This window comes from Ixodes scapularis, unplaced genomic scaffold (assembly GCF_016920785.2).
Source record: "Ixodes scapularis isolate PalLabHiFi unplaced genomic scaffold, ASM1692078v2 PGA_scaffold12__126_contigs__length_90152505, whole genome shotgun sequence".
NCBI classification, from domain to species: Eukaryota; Metazoa; Arthropoda; class Arachnida; order Ixodida; family Ixodidae; genus Ixodes; species Ixodes scapularis.
Genome location: NW_024609838.1, coordinates 41,850,157 through 41,875,026, shown reverse-complemented (window position 1 = coordinate 41,875,026; position 24,870 = coordinate 41,850,157). Strand labels below are relative to the sequence as shown.

Sequence of the window (24,870 nt, the reverse complement as noted above, 5' to 3'; positions counted from 1 at the left end):
CGCTGGACGCCCCGATTCTGACGTCGCCACGACCTCTGCGAAAGAAGCAGGCGAACTTGCGCTCTGCAAACCTTTAAAGTAATCGAGATTTAACTGCTAAAGCAGCTAAAAGAGGCTACCATAAACTTACTCTGTTTCACTTTAGGTGTCAGCATATCAGAAGCTGAAAGTGCAAGCTTCAAGCTTTCAGGTCTCTGCCAAAGCATGCGAGCTCGTGCAAAATGGCATTGTTCGGAGCAACATGTACTCCTGCTTGTAGCTTCAGCTTTGCTCGCACACAAAGTGAAACAAACTATAGCCATAGAATGCACGGTAGATTGCTTCCATCCTTTTCTAGACCATTGTGCTTTCGAGCATTTGGAAAGCCTACAATTTTATAAAGTAGACAGTTTTCTGGACTCAACATTTGAGTCGACTCATTTGAAGAAGTTTTTGCTACAAATATGCATAATTTAATTTTATGTTGAACAAGCTAGGTGGCAACTATTCATAATTATGAAAACATGAGACCGAGGAAGGGCAAACACGCACAGGATTTGACACCTTTGTGTTCTTCAGTCTCTCAACCTAGTAATTATGTGAAATCTAGCTTTGCCTTAATGATTGAGCATGACATTTCTTGTTAAGAAATTATTTAATTTTTCTGGACCGTACAGCCCTAGTGAAACAGAACAAAAAAAAAAAGTTGCCCGCAACTGACTCAATGTCTGCACTGAAGAAGAATGCATGTGAATGCCTGTCTCGCAAGCCACACGAAAACAAGCCTTATCGGTGTCAAGTGGCACCCACGGGTTAAAAAAGAAAAAAAAAAAAGAGCTCTTAAACCACAATTAACTGCTCACAACTGGTATGGGAGAAGAGGAAGTTCTACAATAGTCTTAAGATACCAGAGACAGCCTATGCTGTCTGGCATTAAAAAGCGGATGCCAGGAACTTTCAGCGGTTCTTAGCACCCTTCGCTGCTTTAGCGAGCAATCGGCGACCCTACCTCGGCCCCTCCCACAACCGGAACCTCACCTTGCGGACGGCGCTAGCCCTGGCGGCTTCACTTTTTCCTTCCTGGAGACAAGCGGGTGGGGGATGAGGTTAGGGAGAGGAGGAGGAGGGGTTGATGAAGAAACCAGCCCATGCAAAGAACGCAAACACAACAAACACGCAGCTCTACACAAATCGCCCAGCCCTAAAGGGGAAAAAAAAAAAACAAGTTTCTGCTAAACACAAAGCCGGCAAACAAAAACGCCGAGAAATGTGGCATGCGGGGAGAACGCACCGAAGCCCAACAGTCGCCTTGTCAGTAGCCCGACGAAACATGGACAAACAAAAAAAGCCGTGGGGTCAGGCAAATTAATAAACAGCTTAGGTTGGTCAAGTCTAGTGCATGTATTTCGGTGCAGAGTTTAGTGCAGCTGGTAGCAGAAAGGTTCCCCAAGCAAGTAATTTTCACGTTGAGCAAACTACTCTGCAAAGCCACGGGAGACGAATTGGCGCGTCCAAACAGAACCCAGACTTTCTCGTGCTGCGGCACAGTGACCCTGGCTTGAACCTCGCAAGTAGGCTTGCTCGTACCAGTGCAAAGTGGGTTATGCCACTGGTGGCACGTGAATTACGGCGGTGTGAAACTGGCGTTTTGTGTAGCGAGAAAAGGTGAGCGGGGGAGGAAGCAAGGAGGTGGGAGAGGGAGACTCCTCATTCTGTCAATTCCTTTCCCCAATTAGAGCAAAATCCATCCGCTTCAGCCCGTCGAGGATTTGGTGCAGCTCAGATGCACAGCGTGCACTGCGTGTTTAATATCTGCTGCTCAACAAACAAACACTCGAGCGCAAAATGTTAGCTTCATAAATGAACACTTGACACTTTTGGAAAATAAGAAAATGCTTTGAAACCCAAAAAGCGCGTAAAATGAAATGGCTGCAATCCTCCTCGTCTAAATGTCAATGACCATCGTTGAGATGGAGAAGCAGAGTGGCTGTTCGTGCATGAGGCTGCCCGAGTGTTCAGCGTGACTAAAGTCTGACAAGTTAAGAATGCAGTAGATGCTGCACCTCCAGTACGGTGTAAGATAATACTCTTCAGGTGATGACAGTGCGCTCCTCGCGACATGCTGCTAAAGTTCGCTTTTCACTCTCTCTCTTTCTCACTCTCACTATGGTTTCAAGCGGCGCCGCCAGGTGACTCGTCGACCCGTGGGCACGGTGTAAGATGCAGGAGGCAAAAAACGGTGCACAAGACGGCTCGTGCCGCCTCGTGCCGCCTCATGCTCCACACGCGCAGAGCTCCAACGAGGTTGTGGCACGTGCGGAAAGACCATGGTGTAATTGGGGTGTCATGGCAACGAGATAATTTTTTTCGCTCTCACACAGTTTCGCCGTTTGGCCGTCGACGACACTGTCAGCCGTGGGCATGGTGGCCGCGGAATGATGCAACCTTTCGGATGCCCATCGAACGAACGCTATCCGATTCCTTGCGCCGCGCATTCAGCCCCGCTGTGTCCTCACCTAAAGAGTATCTTGAACCGTGACCTCCAACGAGAGCTTAAATAATGCTTCATCGCATGCGCAGCCAAAGCCCGGCGGTAGGCATCGAGTGCATGCTGCAAACAGAGCTTCTAATGCATTCTCAGCCTTTCACCAAACACCGGGATGTCGCTGAAGTGTTTTATCAAAGCTAGATGCTCGCACACGCGCACATGTCTTCACTGTGGGCTGAATATCCTTTCATTTGTCTACACAGCCGCACTGCGTTGATGCAGCAATGTTCCGAGACCACTAAGAAAAGAGCACAAGTGTAGAACAGTCGTGCTTAAACATTCTCTTCGTCTACAATGAACAAGTTAAGCCCTACAACGAGAAATTGCCTCCATGACCTTCACAGCCCTGTTTTTCAGTCGTACGTTATGCGCGTGTTTTGAATCGACGCCTCCTTTGTTGTGCCCGTGCCTTTTCACTTTGTCGAATTACCATGCTTGTAACCTCAACCAAATGTACTAGTGTCCCTCTCTCGCAATAACGTATTTCAGGCTCTGCAAAGTAATCTGAATAAATCAATAGATGCCATACTGCTGCTCGTTTGCTCGATTACTGGTGATGCAAAGCCCGACTCTGACAAACAACTTTGACAGCACCACCAGGAATCATTGTTCGAGGCAGCACGCTTGCGTTGTAGCTGTGGCTTCGTTCGCACACTAAGCAAAAGGAACTATAATGCTCTGAAAAAATGTGGGTGCACATGGAAGTGCACTCTATTGTCGATTCCTGGTGGTGCTCCTGCCTGCTTTAGCGACCAGAGTGCCGAACTCTCACAAACATAACGCATCCAGTGACATATGTCAGCATAAAACCTTCACTCTTGTACAGTTGTGCGTCTTTGATGAGCCCAACTTTCCAAGACAACTTGCAATGCGCGGATCCCAAACCGGATGCCACAGGGACAAACTAAATAGGTAGGTGTTAAGCATGTAGACAGCTCAATTAACATTAGGACACAGCGTAAGATATATGGGTGTGGAGATCGCACGCATTGCAGCTGCCAGATAAAGTTCTCCCCTTGCCTCGGTTGCAAGCAGTGCCACCAGGTGACTTTTCGGTAAGCAGCTAGTGGTAGCCTATCCCATGCTGCTTTATGGACGACATGCTTGTTTTTGAAGTCGTTATTTGGGTGTGCCTTGTCATGTAGAACTTGGTACTTGCGCTACCACTACGCGTGTTGCTTAAAGGGGCGATGCAACAATTTTTGTACTTTGTGCAAATACCGCTTAGAACAGATCCCCGACGTTAATGACCTATGAAACACACATTCGTTTTTCACCCAAGGCAATAGAAGTCCCAGAAAAAAAAAAAAATAAATAAAAACGAGTGGCGTTCATCTCCTCAACTCGCAGCCAGAAGAAGCGGCAACGTGATCTGGAGCCGATTACTATATGCCGCCAATGTTGATCATAGCCACGCACTGGGGTTGGCAAAGCACATGACACGCGCTGAGTTCCAGACATTGCTATGGCTCGGCTATTGTCGTCGTTGCAGCGATTGGACATGGGCCACTACCCGAATGCTTCTCGAGCTATCGATTATCACGAGCCCAAATCGAGTGCCCACGCAATGCTCGGGTCCAATCTATGAACCAAATTCAAATATCGTCATTGGGGTGGACTGCGATCCCCACTTTACGTCATCAAATTTTGCAAAGGAGAGATTGAATGAAAACGCTCACTTTTGTCCTTGAAATTACACCGCAACAAAAAAGTTTCTTGGCCAGTGGCGTTGCGTGCGAGTATCCTTGAGTCCCACTAGTGCCAGTAAGCTCGCGTAAAGTGAAAAACATTCTAATTGAATATCGTTGCACCACTCCTTTAAACACATCTCCGTCATTGACCCCAGTTTCGTGCCTCAATGGTGGCAAGGACAATTTTACGAACACGTTAAAGCAGAGAGATCTATGACGCGTATGTTGAAGCCAACGTCTGTCGCGGTCAAAGCAGACGTGCCAAGTGGAAAGCATGTGCGCCTGAGTGCCATGGCGATGACTTTTTTTCTTTCTTTCTCAGTTGCAACGTTTGGCTGGCGGAGACGCTGTAGGCGCGGACTACTTGGGCGCGTACCAATAAAGCTATTTCGTCGATCGTGTCGCAGCATTCGCCGTGCCGCGCGTCCTCACGAAAAGAGTATCTGACACCGCGTCCCAGGGCAACCCAGGGAAACAAGCAGGGGGAACTAGCAAGAGGCAGAAAGGGAAAGGACCTTCAAGACGTTGGCGAACAACTATGCAGATAGAAACGTTGCGCAACGAGTTCACCAGAACTCCACAGCTTAGACCACCACTGCAAGTTTTTAAAGGGATACTGAACCAAAATTTGGAGCTCACAAAACAAGGCTGGAGCGATACGTGGGACGCTGTAAAACCCAAAAACATCACTCATACAGCAACATCTCCAACGGATGGCCGTTTTTTGGAAAAGAAGCACGCGATTGAACACGGCCCATGAGACATTCGACGTCACGATTCTCATTCCCTCTCCTCTTCTGTCTTTTCGAGCTGGAGAACCGAAGCGAGAAGAGAAGCGAGGCCGCTTACCCTCATTCTCGACTATTCCAGAAGGATTGCGACGAAGTCTTCGCTTTATCGCAGCTTCTTTTCCAAAATTACGGCCATCCGCTGGAGATATCGATGTACGAGCTATGTTTTGGGGTTCTTAATGTCCTTTACATTACTCCCGAGGCCTTTTTGCAAAATCCAAATTTCGGTTGGGACTCAAGTCGTCAAGGGGAGCACTCACGTGCAGGTTGGCATAGTCGCCAGCTTCCTCTGGGGGCTTGGGCTTGCATTTGCCGCAGCAGAAGTTGCAGCAGCAGCAAAAGCAGCAGCACAGGTAACACCCGGTGATCACTCCACAGAAGATAAACAGCGCCTGTACGGGGAGGGGGAGGAAAATGCGGCACATGAGCACCCATGCACTCTCACTCGACAGGACCCGCATGTAAAGGCTGGTTCACACACTCAATACTGCTTAAGTTATTGTGCCTCAAGACCTCTCAACACACCTGCATCCTCTATCGGGTAGCTGTGGAACACTTTCAGTTTCCGTATGTACCCTAGATTTCTTGTGCATCATTTTTCACTCGAAAAACTGTCAAAAAATGTTATAGACGACCATTTCTCGTAGATGGTACGTATGTCTGATCTCGCGATACTGCGAAACCTCCACTCTAGTGCAGGGGTGGCCAGACAGGCATATGTAAAGAGCCGTAAGAAGGGATAATTTTAAGTGAAAAGTTGCAATAAAAACGGGGCGAGACTGTTTAATTTGTTTTCACCGTATTTCAGCTGGTAGCCACACCGAATCCCACCCGTAAAGCGATTGCTCATTATGTTCTATTGTTGCGCGTCCCTGTTCGTGAAACGAGTCTCGTCTGATGTAGGTATTAAGGGACAAGGCTGTCAGAACACAAGCCGTTTTTTTATTCCCTCGCTCCTTCCGCCTGCAGGGAAGGGAGGGGTACACTTGCCAAGGGGCTGCGAACCGCACTTTGATCCACGAAGAGCCGCAGTCTGGCTACCCTTGCTCTAGTGAAATGCAGTTCCAGTGTTGCCTCATAGATGCCACCAGCGTACTACAGTCAAACCCGTTTATAACGAACAGCAGGAAACGCTACGATCCGTTCAATATAGCAAGTAATTCGATATAGTAAAAATCATTTATAATGAACTTCCACGTTGCGTGTGTTGTAAGGCGAGAGCATCTCTTTTTTTCTCAGCTCTTCGCTTCCGCCTTGTACCTACGTGCTGATAAGATTTTTTTTTTTTTAATCTTATTTCCCTCTTTGAATTGCTTCTGTTGTGGGCAACAGTTTTGGGATGCAAAGTTTTATTTTTCTGTGCGTGCATGGAGAGTGTATTTTTAGCTTTCTCCCATTCTGAATGGCTTCTCCTCACTCAATTTTGTTGGCAACTTTTTCTTTCCTTTTTTTTTTTTTGAGGGGGAGAGGGGAGGACAGGCTGGAAGATGATTTTCTGCTCATTTTTTAAAGCCTTTGCAGGGAGAAAATGTTCGATATAGCGAGCATGTTGTTCGTTTTAAAAAGTACATTTTACATGCATTTTTATTTAAATTTTCCGCGAGTTCGATATCGACAATAATTCGATGTACGTGGGTTCGTCCAAACTGGTTTCACTGTAGTGTGTTCTCTAGAGAGCCTGCACTACAGAGTTTCCAACTGTTTGATCGAAGTCACATCCTTTACGGGCCACGTTTCCAACACGACCTGCGAGGAGGTGCTGAAAGCGTCGATTGTCTCCAAACTGCTTTCCTCCTTGCCACGCAGCACATGCACAGCTGCAACCACTTTCGGCAGGAGGCATCCGCCACTGAATGGACTTCTTCCAAAACCGACGCGCCCCATCGCGGCGAAATACCACGCAGTGCACTCTGGGAACTAGTTGGCCACTTAGTTTCGGTTTCGACTGAGCAGCTTCATCTCATGCTATCACGCCGCGACCGAATGCGCTGCTTGCGTTTTCGGACTTTTCACGAACGTACAATACACCCATTCTCGAGCCATACAAAACAAAGACTGGAGCACTTTCCTTGGTTCCCGAAACACCGGATACTGTGCGTGCGTATGCAAACGTAATAAGTCGTGGCTTAGTCACCTCACCCCACGAGTGCATGTTTGAGCTCAATTTCAATAATCCCGTCTAGTACCAGTGAACTAGAACTGAAATTTGTTCATCTAGAGCCTTACACGTATTTTGTTTCCCAAATGTCCGCCTCTTGTTACTTCATTGGGCGAAAAGCAAGCTGCATCCTCACAGGGTGTCAAAGTTGAGCCCAGTCTTTACGCATGAACTTTTAAGGAAACGCAATAAATTCGACCTCACCACTGCACAAAAGTTACTAGGATGTCTTCCTTGTGTCATCATATATCTCCCACTCAAATTTTATGCAGATAGAAGATTAACTTTTCGCAAACGCCGAGATCGGCTAGCTACGACGGAAGCCCTAACAAGCGTCCCCTACTCCTCGCTAAGCCTTTTTGGACGAGCAGCTTTTACTGACGCCCAAGATCTGTGCCTGAACGGTGTGTCTGAAATTATCTCGGCATACTCAGTCAGAAAGCAAGCAAACACATAACAAATATTATGGTCATTAGCAACCGTCAAACGCGCTTTGAATTCGTTCGTTTGGCGCACCGCATAGGGGATCATGCCCGTCCGGCGCACTTCTGGCGAACAGTGCGGCATTCTTTACACAAATGCTCGACTTTTTGCTTTCTTAAAATGGTCTGTATGTGCGAATTTGCCTATATGATTGCAGGATAACTTTATGCGCATACGCAATGTTCAATATTAGTGGAATGCAAGCGGGTGGGGTCTTCACTTCGTGCAGTGCTGCGGGTCAGTACAGATAAGAGATAAGAAGTGTGTTAAAATTGAGCTTTTCAATGGCACCTCCGAGTTTTACCTCGCATACTCAGGCATATTAAGAAAAACAGTGATTGCAAAAAGTAATATTTCGTCTATGGGCGCGGCGCACGAAACCAAGAAACTTCCTGATCAACAATACTAATGTAAAGGCGCGAGCTCAATGTACGCATACTTATTGGTTGCTACAGCTTGTTGATTCATTCACAAGCAAGATCCCCGAGCTTCGCAGCGTCGAGACTCCCAGCACTCGCTCGTCCACATACCTCGATTGGAATGCTAACAAGAAGGCTCAAGTACAAAATTACAACAAGCATGTGTTAAGACAAGCTATGTGTATGAGGCTTGCACTAAACCTTCGAAGTCTGGCCATTTAGGTTAGTTTAGAGATCACAAATGCCGCTCTCGGGACCAGAAAACATGAGATAACGGTTGTTAATAGTCCACGCTCCGTGTATAACCTCTTGTCGACGTGTAGATTGAAACCGAAACCATGCCACCCTCCTCCCAGGCCAACTAGTTCCCAGAGTGCAACGCGCGCCGTGTGGCATGCAGGGCTTTATGGAAGTAGTCTATTGCAGATACTCCCCACAGTTCGAGATAGACCCTCTTTCTATCTAGGCTCCTTAGTGCTGTCTCGTTGCAAGAGATCGCAAAAACGCGATAGTATCAAACGCAAGTGTGTCAACGATGCACAATCAATGATGCACATTGTCAATTTCTGGCTCCCAGAGATGACTTCTAAATAGAGCCGGTCACAAGCGCACCAGAGCACGCATTCTGACTGCATTACACGTGGGCAGCCGAGCTGACCTGCTGGCACGAGGACTCTAATCAACAGTGATGACACCCGGTTACGTTTCCAGACTACTATAACACAAGGACTGTGGCTCTTCAATGAAGTTGCAAACAAAGCAAACAGTGTTTTCAGGTTTTCGAGAAAAGCGGCGATTTTGTATTCGAGGCTTTTCAAAGGCCCGTCAAAACCCCTACTACTCAACGTCCTCCCCCCAGACCGTTGTAACGAGCGTACCTTGCACCAGCCGCTGGTGAGGACAAAGTATGTGTTCACGTTCTCTTCGCCAAACTGCTCCGCCACGTAGAGACCCAGGGAGCCGTAGTTGTCGTAGATGTTGCGCTTTGTCATGTCCGTGAGGATGGAGTGCGCCCTGTTGATGTCCTTGAACTAAACACATCCAAGCAGAAAAGGAAAAAAAAAAGAAGAAAAAGACCATGGATTAGTCTCTGTGCAAAGGCACGAGCACAAGCCAGCTATATACTCCCTTTCACCTTACGATATTGTCGATATTGTCCCAGCTTTCCGGCACCGCATTGAAAACTCGGGAAGCCACAATTTCTAATTGTAACGATTACCGATTGCACCTGCTCTGCGCTAGCACCAGAATGGAGGTGCCCATGTGAAAATCGGAGAATGGAGTGCTGACACTGTTAAGTGTGGCTCTAGGCTAGTCTAGCGGTGCGGCATGTGCTCTCACGTGGCACTAAAAGAGGCCCATTTTATGCAAACCATCCGAAGAATAAAAACAAAATAGGAAGAATCTGTATAGTCTGAAATCTGCTTTATAAGAAGTTTCTACGCACTTCATTTTGAAGGTTTAAGTACTTAAATGGCAGCGATGTTCCGATCCTTGTCAGAGTTCGAACGGCACAAATCTCCTTTGTCTGTTAACTGTAAATGTCGGTTTTGCATCCTTATTCTATTCATCTCCTGCTGCAGTCACAGTTGCAGCTTCTGACCCAAACGCAAAACAGGCTTACTCGCCCGAGAAATGTTTTTGCCATTTTTCAGGACGACAAGGACCGAACAATCTGCAAAACACATCATTCCGTCCAAAATTTAAAGGCTTGCATCTACGTAACGATCTGCGGATGCCTGAATGGTTCATCTGCAGTGGTACTGGGGCAGCATTTTGTACAAGTAACACACGCATCGAAAAAGCCAACATGCAAGGAAAACCCACCTTTTCAGCTGCTTCAGGATTGTCTGGGTTCTTGTCTGGGTGGTACTTGAGAGCTAGCTGAAAAAAGAAAGCGGAGGAATCCAGGTTGTCGACATTGAACGCACAAGTACTCAGGTTCTACCTACCAAGCTACTTTTTCTTTGATGAAGAAAACGAAGGGAGGGGGGGAAGAGGCACGTATAAGTTTACTGATAAATGTGCACACCATGCAGTCGCTACTGACCGAGTTACAGATCATCGCATGGGTAAGTAATTGAGCCACAGCGGAACTCCTTAGACTTCTGGGAGTCTAAGAGTTGTCTTCCGGCTGTCAACAAACCACAGACAAAACCAGCTATTGTTTAACAAATAGGACAGCTACATGTCCTACGAATAGGACAGCTACAGCTACATAACATTTTTAATGTTATTTCGCTCTCTTGTGCTAAGCCGCCATGAGCTTTCTTCAGTAGTATGGAACAGCATTGGAGAATCTAACTCATCTAGTATTGAGCGAGTGCAAAGAAAATTTATACGTATGTGTCTTTTATGATCGTTACTTGCAGTTCAAGGTATTTTATGACTATGAGAGAATATGTAAACAAATTGGCCTACACTCCTTGTGTAATAGGCGAATGACGCGTGATTCCATGTTCTTGCATAAAGTTGTTAATGGTATTGTTGACTGCACAGAGTTACTGAACAGTGTATATTTGCCAGTTCCTCAACGGTCTATTCGCACATGCTTATTGTTCTATCCCTCCATTTTACACAACGCTGACCCTATTACCCGACTGCAACTGGTTTTTAACAAATTCGAATCCAACTTAGATGAACTTGGTATTGATATTTTTGGATGCGAACAAACATTTAGAAAGTGCATTGATGTCTTCCTTTCGTTCCAAAATGTCAACGTTTGTTCTTGAGATGCAAATTCTTTTTATTTAGACGTGCACCACTAAGAAGGCGTATAGCTGTTTGTGTGGCACTGAAACAAAACAAAGCAAATGAATGAATGAATGTTCCACTGCCATGTGCCACCCAAGCACAGACTACGAACACCACTTCAGAAATGTACATGCCCGATGCAGCTGCACATCTGAGCCTCCTGCTTATATTGCAAACGACCCATGTCTACCTCTAGATGCGGACAGATTTGGGAGATGCTGAAACTGGAGCCTTAGCATTCACCAGAGTATTTTTCGGACACTCTCGAGAGGCTTTCCACAGCTATGGTTCCCTCCCAGGTTCAATATTTTTTAGGACTTTATATGCCGAGATTTTTGTACTCATAACAACAGAACGCTTTCTGTTCAACCACTTTGCGAAACGAGATCATGTTGCGGCATCATCGAGATATTTCGGCGATGCATCTATCCACACGTGCACAAAATGCTGCAACATGTGACCTGTTGTGTGTATGGCCATCAAAATGCGGTAGAAAAAGTGATTGATGAAGAATGGGAAAATTGACACAAGGCCCTGGAGAGGCAATGAGCAGAATGGCACAAGCATGGTAACTAACCAAATAAAACCGAGAGGTCGGTCCGAGTTCAATATTTGTGGCAGAACTGCCCTCTTACGAAAGCTGTTTTTCCAGTGCGTGATGCAGAAAAGGCCCAAAAGTGGCTTATATTAAAACTACAAGCACATCTCATATCTCGGTTTGGTGTTTCGCAGTAAAATAGCAGATTGATCGAAACACAATTTATTGTTTTCTTTTTGTCATTTTTTGGTCGAAGCTAGAAAACAAAACACTATATATTTACTTGGCCAGCTATTTGCAGAAGTCTGCTTCCATTTGTAACAAAAACCATGAAGAGGACAAAAAGAAAAAAAAAAATGGGTGGGTACAGATACAAAAAATGAGGAGGGGAAAGCTTTTGTAAAGCAATCACATTTAACACGCTTGAATTAGGCAAGTTGTCAGCAATAATACTAGAACAACTCAGCTGGAAAACCACCATAGGAGCCTGCTTTGAAAAAGTGTCTCTGATCCACGCTCGAGAACTGCTGGTTCCCGCATGTGCGTCTGGTGTCGCACTGACGACGACGACAACCCACAGACAGCCTCGAGAACAACACGCGAGCAATCATGGAACTGATGGCCTGCCCCAACTAGCTGCCGATGCCCGGTCTGTACCAAGAGCACATCTCGTGTAAATACTTGTACATAGATTGAAGAACACTAGTAACGTCTCTAATAATGTCTAGGAAGAACCAAACTAGACGCGATCGCAATGCCACCATTTTTCCAATGGCGGCCTCCCCGGGAACTGCACAGCTGCATGTGCCGGTTCAGTCGAGTCGTGCAAGGGTTGGTGGCGCCATCTCGCAGTGCCGTCTCGAAGTAGCTATATAATGCAACTTCTACGTCTTGACTCGCTGCTAAAAGGGCAGCGCTGTAATCGGATCTTGGTTCGGTCATGCAAGCGGTGCGGGTTTCAAGGGCGAGTTTCCCAACCGAGTGTCTTAGTACCATGACTATTAGTGAATCTTGTGCAATTTTTTGTAAAAATGCATACCTGCCTGATAAAATCTTTTTGTGAGTGCTCAGTTTTAGTAGCAGCAGAAACAGACCCTAAAACAAGTTATCCCAGACACAAGACACATTTTCTTGTGTCTAGGAAAGTCTGAAATGTCTGTGAAAGTCTGGAATCTGTCTGAAAATGTCAATGTCTTGCGACATTGTTGTCGGTCCTGTCAGCTTATAAACTATAGCCAATTAAAAAACAATTTACACTCGATCCAGTTTTTCCCCGCCACAACTGGCACAATCTAAGATTGTCTTGGAAGTGGCTGGAAAGAAACGTTAGGCAAGGGTGGATTTGACACTAGCCCCATTCGACACTAGTTTGTTTGCAAACCTGGGTCAATGTTGAGCTTGACAGTTAAGGTTCAGTCAATATGGAGCTTGACAGCTATGTTATCAGCAACACAATCAGTTTCTAGGCATAGCTGAGATGAGTAAGAACTCTCAAGTTTGCACTAGCCACATTTCATAGATAACCTATCTTCAAGTCATGGCTATAGCTAGCATACAACAATCTTTGTAGTCTTTGCCCTTCCAAAATCTTTGGTCAAGGTTTGCACTCGATGCACCTAAGCAACTTTTCAATGGCAAGAATGATATAGCACTAACATGTGACACTCGGGAAGCACCAGCATCTCAAAATGCTCCATTCAGGCCAGTTGCGCGCGCACGCACGCACACACACACGCACGCACACACACACACACAAAAAAAGAGGACATTTAATATATTTAGGCATTTCTTTAATGCTGCAAACAATGTGGGGAATGACAGATGGTAGTAAAACAGTTGCATTCATAGCGACGCACCATACCATAACCTACGCATATGCTGAAAATGAGATTTAAATACACGACATGATGCAAGAAAAAGAACTCTTCTCAATATGCCAATTCAATGATAAGGCCAAAGATGGTTTGAAATTGTGCCATGCAAAAACACTGTTGAAGTTTAATCTAATTGACATATTTCACCAAAACTAGAGTTCAACATTTTTCAGCTGAACCTCGTCACACCCTTAATCCAAGAAGCACGGTCAGAGTTGGAAGACAATACAAGTTTAGACGAAGCTGAACCCACAAAAGTAAAAACAAATAAAAAAATTAACCAGAGTCGTGCAACAATTCCAGCAGAAACTGTAGTCTCCCAAAAATAAGAATTATATCGAGTGTGCGACCATCAAAAGCACCAAACAACGAGTCTTAACACCGCAGATGGAGATTTTCATTTCACCCGACAAACTTCCGAATAGCAGATTTTAGTTTGTGCGGCACAGTGCAAAATGTTCTGTATACTCACTTCATATCAAAGTAAATAGGAGCACTTGTAGCCGTTTAATTTTCCACGACAGTATTAGACGACAAGAGCAAAGAGAAAACAAGCTCCAATGATGAAGACTTGTGCTTTCCTCTATGCATCTGAATGGCACTGGGAGCAGGATGAGAACAAGTTTCCTCAGAGGAGAGATCTTTCGCCCAATTGCAAAGAATAGCCACACACATCAATTTCAAACGAATGATTAAATTCAGACAGTTCGCACTGTCAAACTTGATTGCTTCCATATCTTCACTGAAGGCACATCTCTCTCCAGCCATTCCAAATTGCAATCAAAATTTTTTTTTGGCAGTAATTACTAAGGCTCTGATGTAAACAAATCTTTGAATCATCATCTTTCCAAAGGACCACAACTCCTTATATAGGAAATGCTTGTGCACATTGAGATAAAACAAATTCTACCCCACCTTTATGGAGGCAATTGACTAACCTAACTTACAACCTAATTAACAAAAAAATCGAGACCCCAAAACAGTGAAACCTTAATTTACCTCCCAATTCATCATTCCGTCAACTGCACCACCCGTTCGCACTTCTCCAACACTACGTTGTGCTTGGCCTCAAAGATCATCTCCATCATCCGCAACTTGAGAATGTCCTTGTCAAGCGGCCGTAGGTGCTTCATCTCTTTCGCCATCATAGCTGCGAAATAAAAATCCTCGTCTTTCACTTCCTCGTTCCGTAGCGCCGAAGCGGCCTCATGGGCGCCGACCGGAATGTCGGTGGAACCGTTGCTCCAACAGTCCGGGTCCCTCTTCCGCTTTCTCTGCGCGACCTTCAAAGTCCGTGGGCTCTGAATCTTAATGCGAAGGCCGCTGTTTCCAACCTCTCCTGAAGGAGACTGCGGCGCCGGTTCAACGGCAGTCGTGTCGACTTCAACGTCTGCACCGGCAATTTCGAGCTCATGATTGTTGAATACAACGTCAGTCGGCGCGGCGTCAGCGTTCATCGGCGCGGCGTCTGCGTTGCTTGGCGAGGCGCCGCTCAGCTTGAAGCTGGACGGATAGATCGGTCTCGGCTGGTAGGCGTCTTTGATGAACAGCATGTCGTGGAAGAGCTCCCACCTGGAGGAGTAGACTGGCCCGTTCCCCGGCAGCTTGGAGTGCCTGACCTTGTTCAGTTCCTTGGTGAAGTAAGTGCGGAGGCTGTGAAACTTGCTTTTCGCTTCGGAGGCTGCGGAGGCAAGTGGAAATGAGTCAAGCACAGCAAGAGGAACGGGGCGCATTCATGCTTCGAGACTTGAGTCTTTCTGCACGTATGTCGACCTCTCTACGAAGAATTTGTGTAGGCACCTATACCTCCCCACACATTATGCAGTGAATATCTGTTGCAATTCTTAACTAAAGTGCCTAAAGACAGGGACAGAAGTCTTAAGGGGTTTTCCTTCAAGAATGGTACAGCCAACTAGCTTAACTTTCCATCTTAATCTGCTTCAAGGAAGGCAGTTCGTGATGATGCTGGGCATTAGTGTTCAAATGGTCAGAATCCGTGAACAATCGGGAAAAATATGAAAAGGGCCAAGCGAGCGCCTGACTTCAAAAGCACCCAGGGTTAACCAAGAGAGGGAAGCTGACAGCTATGGTACACATGAGTCACTTCAGCGGCTGTTTGATTCTTGTCATTTCTTTCCACCCGACTGCTGAAATGTTGTTGAGTTAATGCTGATATATGCCCTCATATTAGGTCAAGCATGCGGCATTATGCTACAAAAGGCAAGAGAGGGCAACTCAATCCATTGGACTGCCAAGTTTGATAACTCTTTTTGGTGTTTGTTGACAAGGTCGAGAGATAATAGGATGACCTAATTGGATGAGCCACGATAGTTCTTGCCCTTTGGCAATTTAAGAATGCAACAAACTTTATCTGAAGTCAGTGCCGAAATCAGCATCGAGTCGGCAACACTTGGAGGTCTGACAGGGCGAGAAAAAAAATGTAATGGCTGCTGAAATGACGCTTGTGCGCATTATAGCTTCGTCATAGCTCAGCTTTCTCTTCCAAGAAAAAGCTGGGAGCTTTCGAAGCCATGTGCTCGCTTGGACTTTATTACGTTTCCCCAGACTACACAAATTGCATTTTTAACACAAGCCGTGTAGGTGCTTAGCCATTTGCAGCTTTACTTCTGTAAATCGCAATAAACAAATCGCCATGCTTGGTGAAAAAAAAAAAGCAAGAGCAAATGCATGAACATTGTTTATAAAAGAAGTCTACTTTGTTCAAACACAAAAACGAAAGACGCCCAAAGGCCGTCAGCTGCTCATTCAATCTAGAAGAAAATTCAAGTTTTTTTTCTAGAACTGGTGTTTTCCACTTTCTTGGCAAGCTCAATATGCAACCCAGCATATTTTTTTTAGTATTCAGAAAAGGAACAATTTTTCCCCTAAATAGACCAGCAGAAGACTCGTGGCACGCGCAACAGCTGAAGAAAACTTTTGCAAAAATCAAAGGCTGTCCGTTGGCACAACAGACTGTCATCATACCAACATACCAGCACGTAATCAGTGCAGCATGACTACCACTGGCCAGCAGTCACTGTACACTGGCCAAATTGCTCAACGGGGGACGATATACCGTAAAATGCCGGGCAAGCGCCCACTCAAAAATTAGAGATAATCGCAAAAAAATGGGGGATGGGCACTTGTCCAGTGATCAATTTTACATATCGATGTACCGGGCGTATTTTCTAAGAACTCAGAAATTTGGGAATGGGCGCCTAGTGTGCAAATGGCGGGATGTGCGGTATTCTACGGCAAGGCACCCAGCAACAAAAAGCAACTGGAGCCAAAAACAAGCACCTTCGTTGCAGAACGAAAGCTTGATGTGCGCCATGCAGCATGGCAAGAGTCACCCATGGGAATTCAGACTATCAATAGACAAAAATAAACTAAAGAAATAGCATTGGTTTCACTTCTTTTCTCATCATGGCAACTAGCCTATCGCAAAAGAAACAAACGACTAAATTCTCCTACATCAAAGGACGGTTCTGAAACAAAATGTCTAGCACTTCAAGGACACAATCAACATGATCTGAACTTCCTCGTCAAGGTGAAGACTCGACAGGCTTTGTGGCTCCAGCGCGACAGAGTATGTTCCGTCTGCTTGTAACCACTTGCGAAAAGAGAGCACACAAGTGTAACCTATCAGGTAGCACTGGAACATTTCCAATCTACGTAATACAAGACTGAAGGATTTTCAGTGTTTGCGAAATCAAATTTACACACAAAGCGGGCACAATGCACTCGATTGCGCTCAAACGCAACACTACACAAACCAGCCTTATGATCGCCCAACTTTGCATCGCACGAGAATCTAAACGACACGCAGCAGCAGTACTTACGCTCGCATCCAATCATGTCTTTCAACTGCTGGAGCAGCCTGTTCCTGAGTTCCCTGTTGCGGTAGTCCACGTGCTGAGGGTTGTACATGCTCTCGTGGTTCCTGAAGAACTCCAGCAGAGCCTTCTGCTTGCTGAACGTCCACCGGAAGGGACTCTGGAAACAATGGGCGGTCTTGAACGACAGTTGGGAAACGAGGACGAGAATTCGAAAAGGCGGCGAGTGCGCAGGAGAGCTGGCGGCAGTTAGTTACATTGTGCAAAACCCAAAATTGTGGCGAGGAAAAAATTTCCAGTTGAATTAAGGAAGGACGGGTAGAGGGTTGTCTCAAATAAACTGACACATCCCCCCCCCCCCAAAATCTGCTGTTCATTTTTTTTTTTTTCGGCCCGAAAAAGAAATTTTATTTTCTCCTCAACTGTCTCAGGTCTTACACAATATTACCGAGAATGCAAACGCTTTCATGGCACAATCGCTGACAAGGCTTGGAGATTGTGAACAAGCAAATTAATAATTCTCATCACTTACACATGCCAGTGACATTGTTTATGGCGCTGTTGACTGCTTACGAAGGGTTCAAAATAATAGGAAGTTGCTTCGGATGTAGAACAGCTAAGCGCAACAGTGACAGAAAAATACTATGCCATGCATTGGGTCTCGTAAGGATATAAGAGACTGCACCAATAAGATGTGTACAACATGGGTTTAATTTTGATATTGCCTCTGCAGCAATGTCAATGAACGGTCCGCCGGTATGAATTGTTGTGTCAGCACTTAATGTACATGTCATGACTTTAGTCACAATTCTAGGCCAACACTTGCAATTAAAACCCAATGTATGCCCAGCTCCACATGGTCTCAAGTTGCATAATCTGAGCTAATACACTGATACAGCAATATCAACGATTTTGCATTTGAACTACAGGTAAAGCAGAGTATGTGCCATTATTCTAGAATATTGATTTGCATACCTATAGTACTACGGCAAGCAATACAGGAAGAAGATACTGAGAGGAATGCTGTACGACAATGGCCCAGTCATCTTCACCGCAACTAATCTAAATAAACAACGCAGACAAGGGCCGTCTGCACTACTCTGCTATCAAGCATGACAGAAACAATGGGGGGAAAAGGTGTACATGAGGAACATATGTGTAACCTTATTATATTATACACGTTCTCGGGAGCACAAGACGAGTCCGAGAAAAAGACTAATATAGAAATCGAGACGGTAAGCAGACCCTGTACATTCTTTCTGTCTCTAATCATGCGCTGCAATAGAACAAAGCTACGAGCATGTTTCATGACCAAAGGAGTGTCGCAGTGTTTTTTGCATGATGTCCCGACTGGAGCCCCAAGCATAAGAGTATGTACACCGAGCGCAAGACTGCAACTTCGGCCGGCTTGCTATTGCACATGCTCGCCTAGACAAGCAAAGACATGGAGGCAGCCAGATGCCTTGCTTGCAACATGGTAATGATGATCATCATCATTAAATGTTTAATGATACAAAACACATACACTAAACGCATCTTCTTGAGGCTAGCGGATGTTGTTCGAAGTTGGAACATACATTTGCATGCTTTACGTGTATCAAGGAATCGCTTTTGCTTATGCACTTCGAGCTAAGCCTAATCGGGTAAGAGTGGGGGGTCCATTGCTACTCAAATTTAAGATATAACAGGAAGAGTGCGTACTCAAACACCGAGTAAAAAAAAGTGCCTTTGATGTCGCCAACTCCAAGTACAGAGATGTTGCCCAACTCGCCGATGCCTCCCAGACCGGCGACTATGCTGCGGTGAGCTTAAATAAAGCATGGCTCTCTCTCGCATGAGCAACAAAATAGGCTGAATGCCAGTTCGAGTTGTCCTGTACGCCAGGCTGCTACGATGTACGGGACAAGAGTTCTTTTTGTGGATGCCGAAGTGACCAAAAAAGATTTACCCACGCAGATGTGATGGGCTTCGTGGGTATACCAAGTAGCCTGTCACGTACAGAGTAGGCCGTGAAACGACCCCAAACAGGTAATATACTACCGACAGAGTAATTAAAAGTTGCGACAATCTTATTTCGCTCAACTGATGCTACATCTGGGGTTGGCACAGGGCTTCGCACAAATTTTTGTTTTTTAATTGTTGTTTTAGTAGTTTGTAGTGTGTTTTCCGTATCATTGAATGTATCAAGATATCCCTCTTTTCAGCTGACTTTTGTTTCTGATTATGTTCTATGATTGGTTCATTGTGTTTTTGACAGTTTTTGAAGGTATTATTTTGTGTTGGATTTCTTGTTTGACTGATTTTACAGCCACACACCCTATGCAATGCCACTTGGGCCCTTAGGGCTTCCGAGATAAATAAAATAAAATAGAGAAATAAATAAAATAAAACCAGAGTGATAGGGCGACATAACCTTTCGATGATTTCACTCCATCAGAGGTTGTGTTCAGGCTCGTGTTTTTGTCTTCTGCCGCCTTCACGAACACCCATGTTTTTGAGCTGCTGATAACCAAGGTCTTCATTCTCGAGGGTGAATGCCCAAATTTGTCTTTGACCCCAGAAATCTTAAGATGTAGCGCAGGGCCTGTTATGACCACTCTTCTTTCTACATTCTTTGGCATTTGCAGGCCACACCAGCAGACTTGCTGGTGTGGACTGCGAATCTTGCCTTCGCATGAAGAACATTAGCTTAAAAAGAATTTGCTATACTGCTTATAAAAGTGATTGTTTAAATGTCACCATAGCTGGAGTCCAATGCTAAAGTTCTAACAAAACCAGCTGCGCTGGCACTGGAGCCTAAAGAAACTTGTATGGCCGGATTCGTTGAAGCCCTTTCAAAAACGGTCAGCTGTTTTAAATACACTAAATATTCAAGAAACCACGGATAAATTTCGTAACTTGGCTAATCATATTACCAGCTTTATCATATTGGCAATTTCAGTGATGTATCAATGATGCAGTATTGAGTATCTGTCTGAATTCAATTTTGGCTCTGTATCTTGTATAGGAAATACAATTTTTGAGGGTACTGGGTATCGGTATCAAAGGCACTTTTTTAAAGTACTGTGCCCAGCTCTGGTACAGCGCTGTGATGTTTTCTTTCTATCCGTTTGCCTTTTCTGCTGGTTTTTGTTAACTTAGAAGCTCTTAATCCCTAAGCACTTTTCTCGGGGAACTCTAGGGAGATAGGACGTGCCACTTAAAATATCCAATATCTTGAATCCTTTCAGTAATTATTCATAACACAGAAATAAAATAAAACCTCCCCGTTTTTTTTTTTGCTAGTAGGAAGGATAGTTTTAGTGGGCTGCATCTTAAAGAGCTCAGATTACACCAATCGTTTCTTAAAGAGCACACAGACACATACAATGTACTAAATATTAAAGACAAAGGAAAAATGAGTCAATAATTACCGGTTCCATGTCGGTGAGGTGAAGTGCCGAGGACTGTGGAGCTTCCCGTGTCCGCAACCTTAGAACTGGAAAGCCGCGAAACTCGGATCCAGAAACCGAAATTCCGAACAACAAAAAGGGGGGGAAAAAAAATGAAAGCCCTGTAACGCCGAATTAGAGCGCAGCTCTTGAGGAGGAGGAGGGGAAGGTACGGAGAGGAGGTTATGCCCCTCCTCCTCTCCTGCTCGCCTCCCATTTAGGGAAATTTTTCTGCTAGATCTAGCGGGGAAATTTTTCTGCTAGATCTATACTCTGTTTCACCTTATGATGTACCGCAGGAAAGGGGTACAAGCGCGAGCTCCTTGCTCTGGGGCACATCTCGGCGGCACAAGCTCTCGTGACTTAAGAGCACCTGCCAACGCTATGAGCTCGTGCTTCTAGCCTTCGCTGCGGTACAACATAAGGTGAAACGAAGTATAGCGGGGAACTTTTTCCGCTAGATCTAGCGGGGAAATTGCTCGGCTAGATTTAACGGGGAAATCTTTTCCGCTAGATTTAGCAGGAAAATTTTTCCGCTAAATTTAGAGGGGAAATTTTTTCCGCTAGATTTAGAGGGGAAATTTTTTCCGCTAGATTTAGCGGGGAAATTTTTCCACTACATTTCGTGGGGTAATTTTTTCCATTAGATTTAGCGGGGAAATTTGTCCGCTAAACTTAGCAGGGAAATTTTTCCACTAGATTTAGCGGGGAAACGTTTTCAGCTAGATTTAGCGGGGAAACTTTTCCGCTAAATTTAGCGGGGAAATTTACCTATAACGCACCGCGCGGTTACGACAACGCCATTCAAGCCGGAAACGGGCGCTTAAGAGCTGCGCTCTAAAAGAAAACTAGCAGGCTTGCAGGACGTTTGGCAACGAAACGCGAGAGGCCTCTTCCTGTTGTCAATTTGAGGAGCATGTGTTATGCCAGGGCTGTTAACACCGAAAGTCAAGATTTCCCTAGCAGATGCCTGAAATTTCCCCATTTCTGCCCTAATTTCTCTCGCTTGCCCAGCTAATTATATAATACTAAATATTAGTTGTTTTCTGCATCACTTCCATTTTTACTATAAAAAATATATTATATCCGGAGGCCAAGTTCGTCTGCTTCTTGCACAAGGGTCTGCTTCTTGCACGAGCTATTATTGGCAGATTGACAAAAATAGTGGATAGACCTCAAGGCATCTAGCCAGGTACGTAGACAGGGGGGGGCCCATGGGGCCCGCCCAGTATGATCATGCAGACCTGAGCCTTGCGACTTGTGGAGTCCTACCTCTGCCAGACTGGCTAAGTGGCGGAGGTCACAATCTAATTACAAGTTTTCAGCCATAATTATTCACCTATCGTTACCCAAGACAAATCAGGGGTTTGCATGCCGACCGGGCAAGGATCTGTCACTCCCCAGCGAGATACTGAAGATTCACCTCCTGCTCTTCGATGTGCAACTGGTACCTTAATTCCACAACATAATTTCTACAAGAAGCCTTCGGCATATTACTGTCACCTTGGTACGATCCATACACTCTAACTGAGTCCATAAGCCAGCACTAGCTTGGGGGTCAGCACTGGCCGAGAGCACTATGTGCCTTGTCGATCAGAGTGACCAAAAACCCAGTTCTTGGGTTGGCTCCTCACCCTGACAATACTGCTATCTCAGCACTAGTATGTGCACTCCCATCTATACTATGCATCATTAAGCTGACAGTGTGGTGCGAGCTGCATGCTTGAATGACCAATAAACATATATTTTTTATGAATTTTTTTTTTTGTATACATATAAACTTAAACTCACTCTATTTCTCTCCATTTGGAGAGAAATAAAGATAATGTTTTTCATCACCTAACCTTGCTTCCTACGCGTGGGTATGGGTGGGAGCACGATCACGTGGCAAAGGTCAGACATAAGACTAGTTCAACTGGCATGTAGCTTCCGCTGCACTCTCATTTCGTGCTGCTTCAGAGGAGGGTCCTATACCAGTTTAAGTTCAGTTTACATAAAGGATAAGACTGAAGCTCATAAACATCACTTAAGGGGTCTCTTGAAGGAGAAGGCAGGCACACTGTACTCCTCGAAGATTAACAGTCATAGCCTCGTGCCACTAGAATGACAAACACAGATTTTTGTCCGGCGGCACCACAAAGTTCCGTGTCAATAATGTTCTCCCACTGTGATGCGCCGGCAAACGATCGGCGACAGACAAGTTCTTGTCTGTCGCTGGACTTGCGCAGCAAGCAGACCCATCAAAGAACATCTCTCGGAGACAAACATATCCTCCTCGCCCACTTGTGCCCTCTGCTGCCTCTCTTTCCACCCTTCTACCCTTCCTCCAGTGGCTCGCTCCGCTGATCGACCTTCAAAAAAGTCCTTGGCAGCCACTGACCGTTCCCGCCCCTGAATTGCTCGTAGTGGTTGTGTTGCAAAAGAGAATTTGCTGTGGCTGGTTTTGCTCACAAAATCCTGGTGCGCGAGGGGGTGCTTCAAGACGCCGAGGCCTATGCCCCTGTATCAGGATGGATACACCGATGTTCAAGGACTGACCAAAGTAAGACCGCTTACCACGAAGTATGACACAACGTTCCGGCAAGCCATTCTGGCAGACAAGAGACTTGTCATCACGTTTTGTGATAATCGGGATGCAGTATTGTCCCCAGAAAAAAACGCCTGCCCTCAATCATTTGGATATAAAGTTATAAACATCCTCGAAATCGACATACAATTTCGTGGCGCTCACCTAGAATGCCTTGAACAAACGACCCCCCCCCCCCCCCCCCCAAAAAAAAAAAGAAGATTAGGGAATTCTAGTTAAAAAAAAATTTGATGTGATTGTCATGACTGTTTTCAGAGAGTCGCCAATGGCAAGTGAAGACAAGCAAAAGCTTTAATCAAGAAATACATTGTCACCAATTCAATAATGTTTGTCGGCGCGTTTTACTTCCACAGAGCAAAACACGAAAACCGCGTCCCGAGACTCAGTCAGTGTATTTTGAAGTGGTTTGCTGACAACTGCTGTCCCACTGGGGAACAAGTTTCCTTGTCCTCGTGTTCTGCGCCGTGTCCGCCAGGTGGGACGGCGGACCTAGAGAAACAGGGTGTCTGTCGGTGTCGCTTGTCACTCATTGTCGTGCGTCGCTGTCGTTTGTCGCTCATTGTCGTGTGTCGCTGTCGTTTGTTGCTGTTTGTCGCTCTAGTGGGACGCAGCTATATGGTGGTGGAGGTGAGAAGCGCTTGCACGCTTGTGTAGCTCTATCTACACTAGTTGCAAAAGCAGATAGCATCGCAACCCCCCCCCTCTCTTCCTAAAAAAAATACGACTTTTCGGCGTAGACATTTTGTGCACGGATTTCGTGCGACAACGAACTTCATCGACCGTGTGTAGCGTTCGAGACCATAGAAAGGAACCAAAAAAAGGTGATTACTCACTCTTCGATAAGTGCGCTTGATGTCTTCTGGCGTCGAGGTCTTTGGAAGTCCCAACGTTTCATACAACGAATCCCCGGAAGTGCTGTAGGGAGAAACAATAAAAAAAAAGGAAGAAAAATACCATTTTTTTTTTTTACTCCATGCCACAGAACAAGAGCCGTTTTGGAAATAAACGTCAATAAACTCCAGTGGGAAAGATTCTAATGGAAAGAAGGAAAATACAGAGATAAAAACGTGAGTGTTTTGTTTCAGACGGGGGCGATAAGATAGCCCCTCGAACCGAACCCTGGGTTTCAGAAACAAGAATTGAACTACAACTATGACTGTTCTGGGAAATACAGCATCTTGCTAGACTCTTAGCGCCTATCAGTAGATTTATATTATTTTCATAATTCGTTAAATGCGTTGCGGATACATGTTCAAAGCACCAACTTTAGTTGCGACAAGAGACCGCAATGTCGAGGTACCGCCTCTTTGCTGCCGTATCTCAGCTTTTCGGGAAGACGGGCTATTCTGTGACCAAAAAAGTACTGCAGTCTAGGATTTCAGTCGACGAGTAAGAAACACATAATCCCGACAAGCCAGTGTAGCCCAGATGGGCGGAGTTCATGAGTTGCGTCAAATGACACGGAGTTTAGCGGTTAGGCTTATAATCAGGGCGAATGCAACACAAGAGTTGATACGTACGACAGCTTCCTGCTCGGATAATCCATTGCGGAGGCGGTTGAAACGTGAAAACGGGGAAACTACTACGACCTAGCCACACCGTGGCGAAAGAAAGTTATCCTAAAACTGTCGGATTGCTGGGCATTTCAGCATCGGCTCCGAGACACATATGACGGAGACTCGACACTGGTGTAGCCGCGCTGTAGCACTCGGTAGCAGATATAGTGCAGCGGTTCGGTACTCCTCGATGAAATGTGTCGACCCGAGATTAGTGAGATTAGT

At 45.5% G+C, this 24,870-nt stretch overlaps 1 protein-coding gene across 2 annotated transcripts in view; it reads right to left on the bottom strand.

Annotated features, from left to right (window-relative positions):
• The window catches only part of LOC8043849 (dnaJ homolog subfamily C member 5), a 27,970-nt gene extending 3,100 nt beyond the window's left edge, over positions 1-24,870 (bottom strand). Inside the window, exons 1-6 of one of the 2 annotated variants that reach the window (XM_029981337.4) lie at positions 24,610-24,870; positions 23,923-24,004; positions 9,897-9,953; positions 8,948-9,100; positions 5,270-5,401; positions 1,018-1,059 (exon numbers count right to left, since the gene is read on the bottom strand). In XM_029981337.4, the coding sequence (XP_029837197.1) occupies positions 1,018-1,059; positions 5,270-5,401; positions 8,948-9,100; positions 9,897-9,953; positions 23,923-24,004; positions 24,610-24,635 (492 nt within the window). In that variant the 5' untranslated portion in view covers positions 24,636-24,870. The remainder of the gene's footprint in view (positions 1-1,017; positions 1,060-5,269; positions 5,402-8,947; positions 9,101-9,896; positions 9,954-23,922; positions 24,005-24,609) is intronic. The other variant, XM_029981338.4, reaches the window with a different exon arrangement.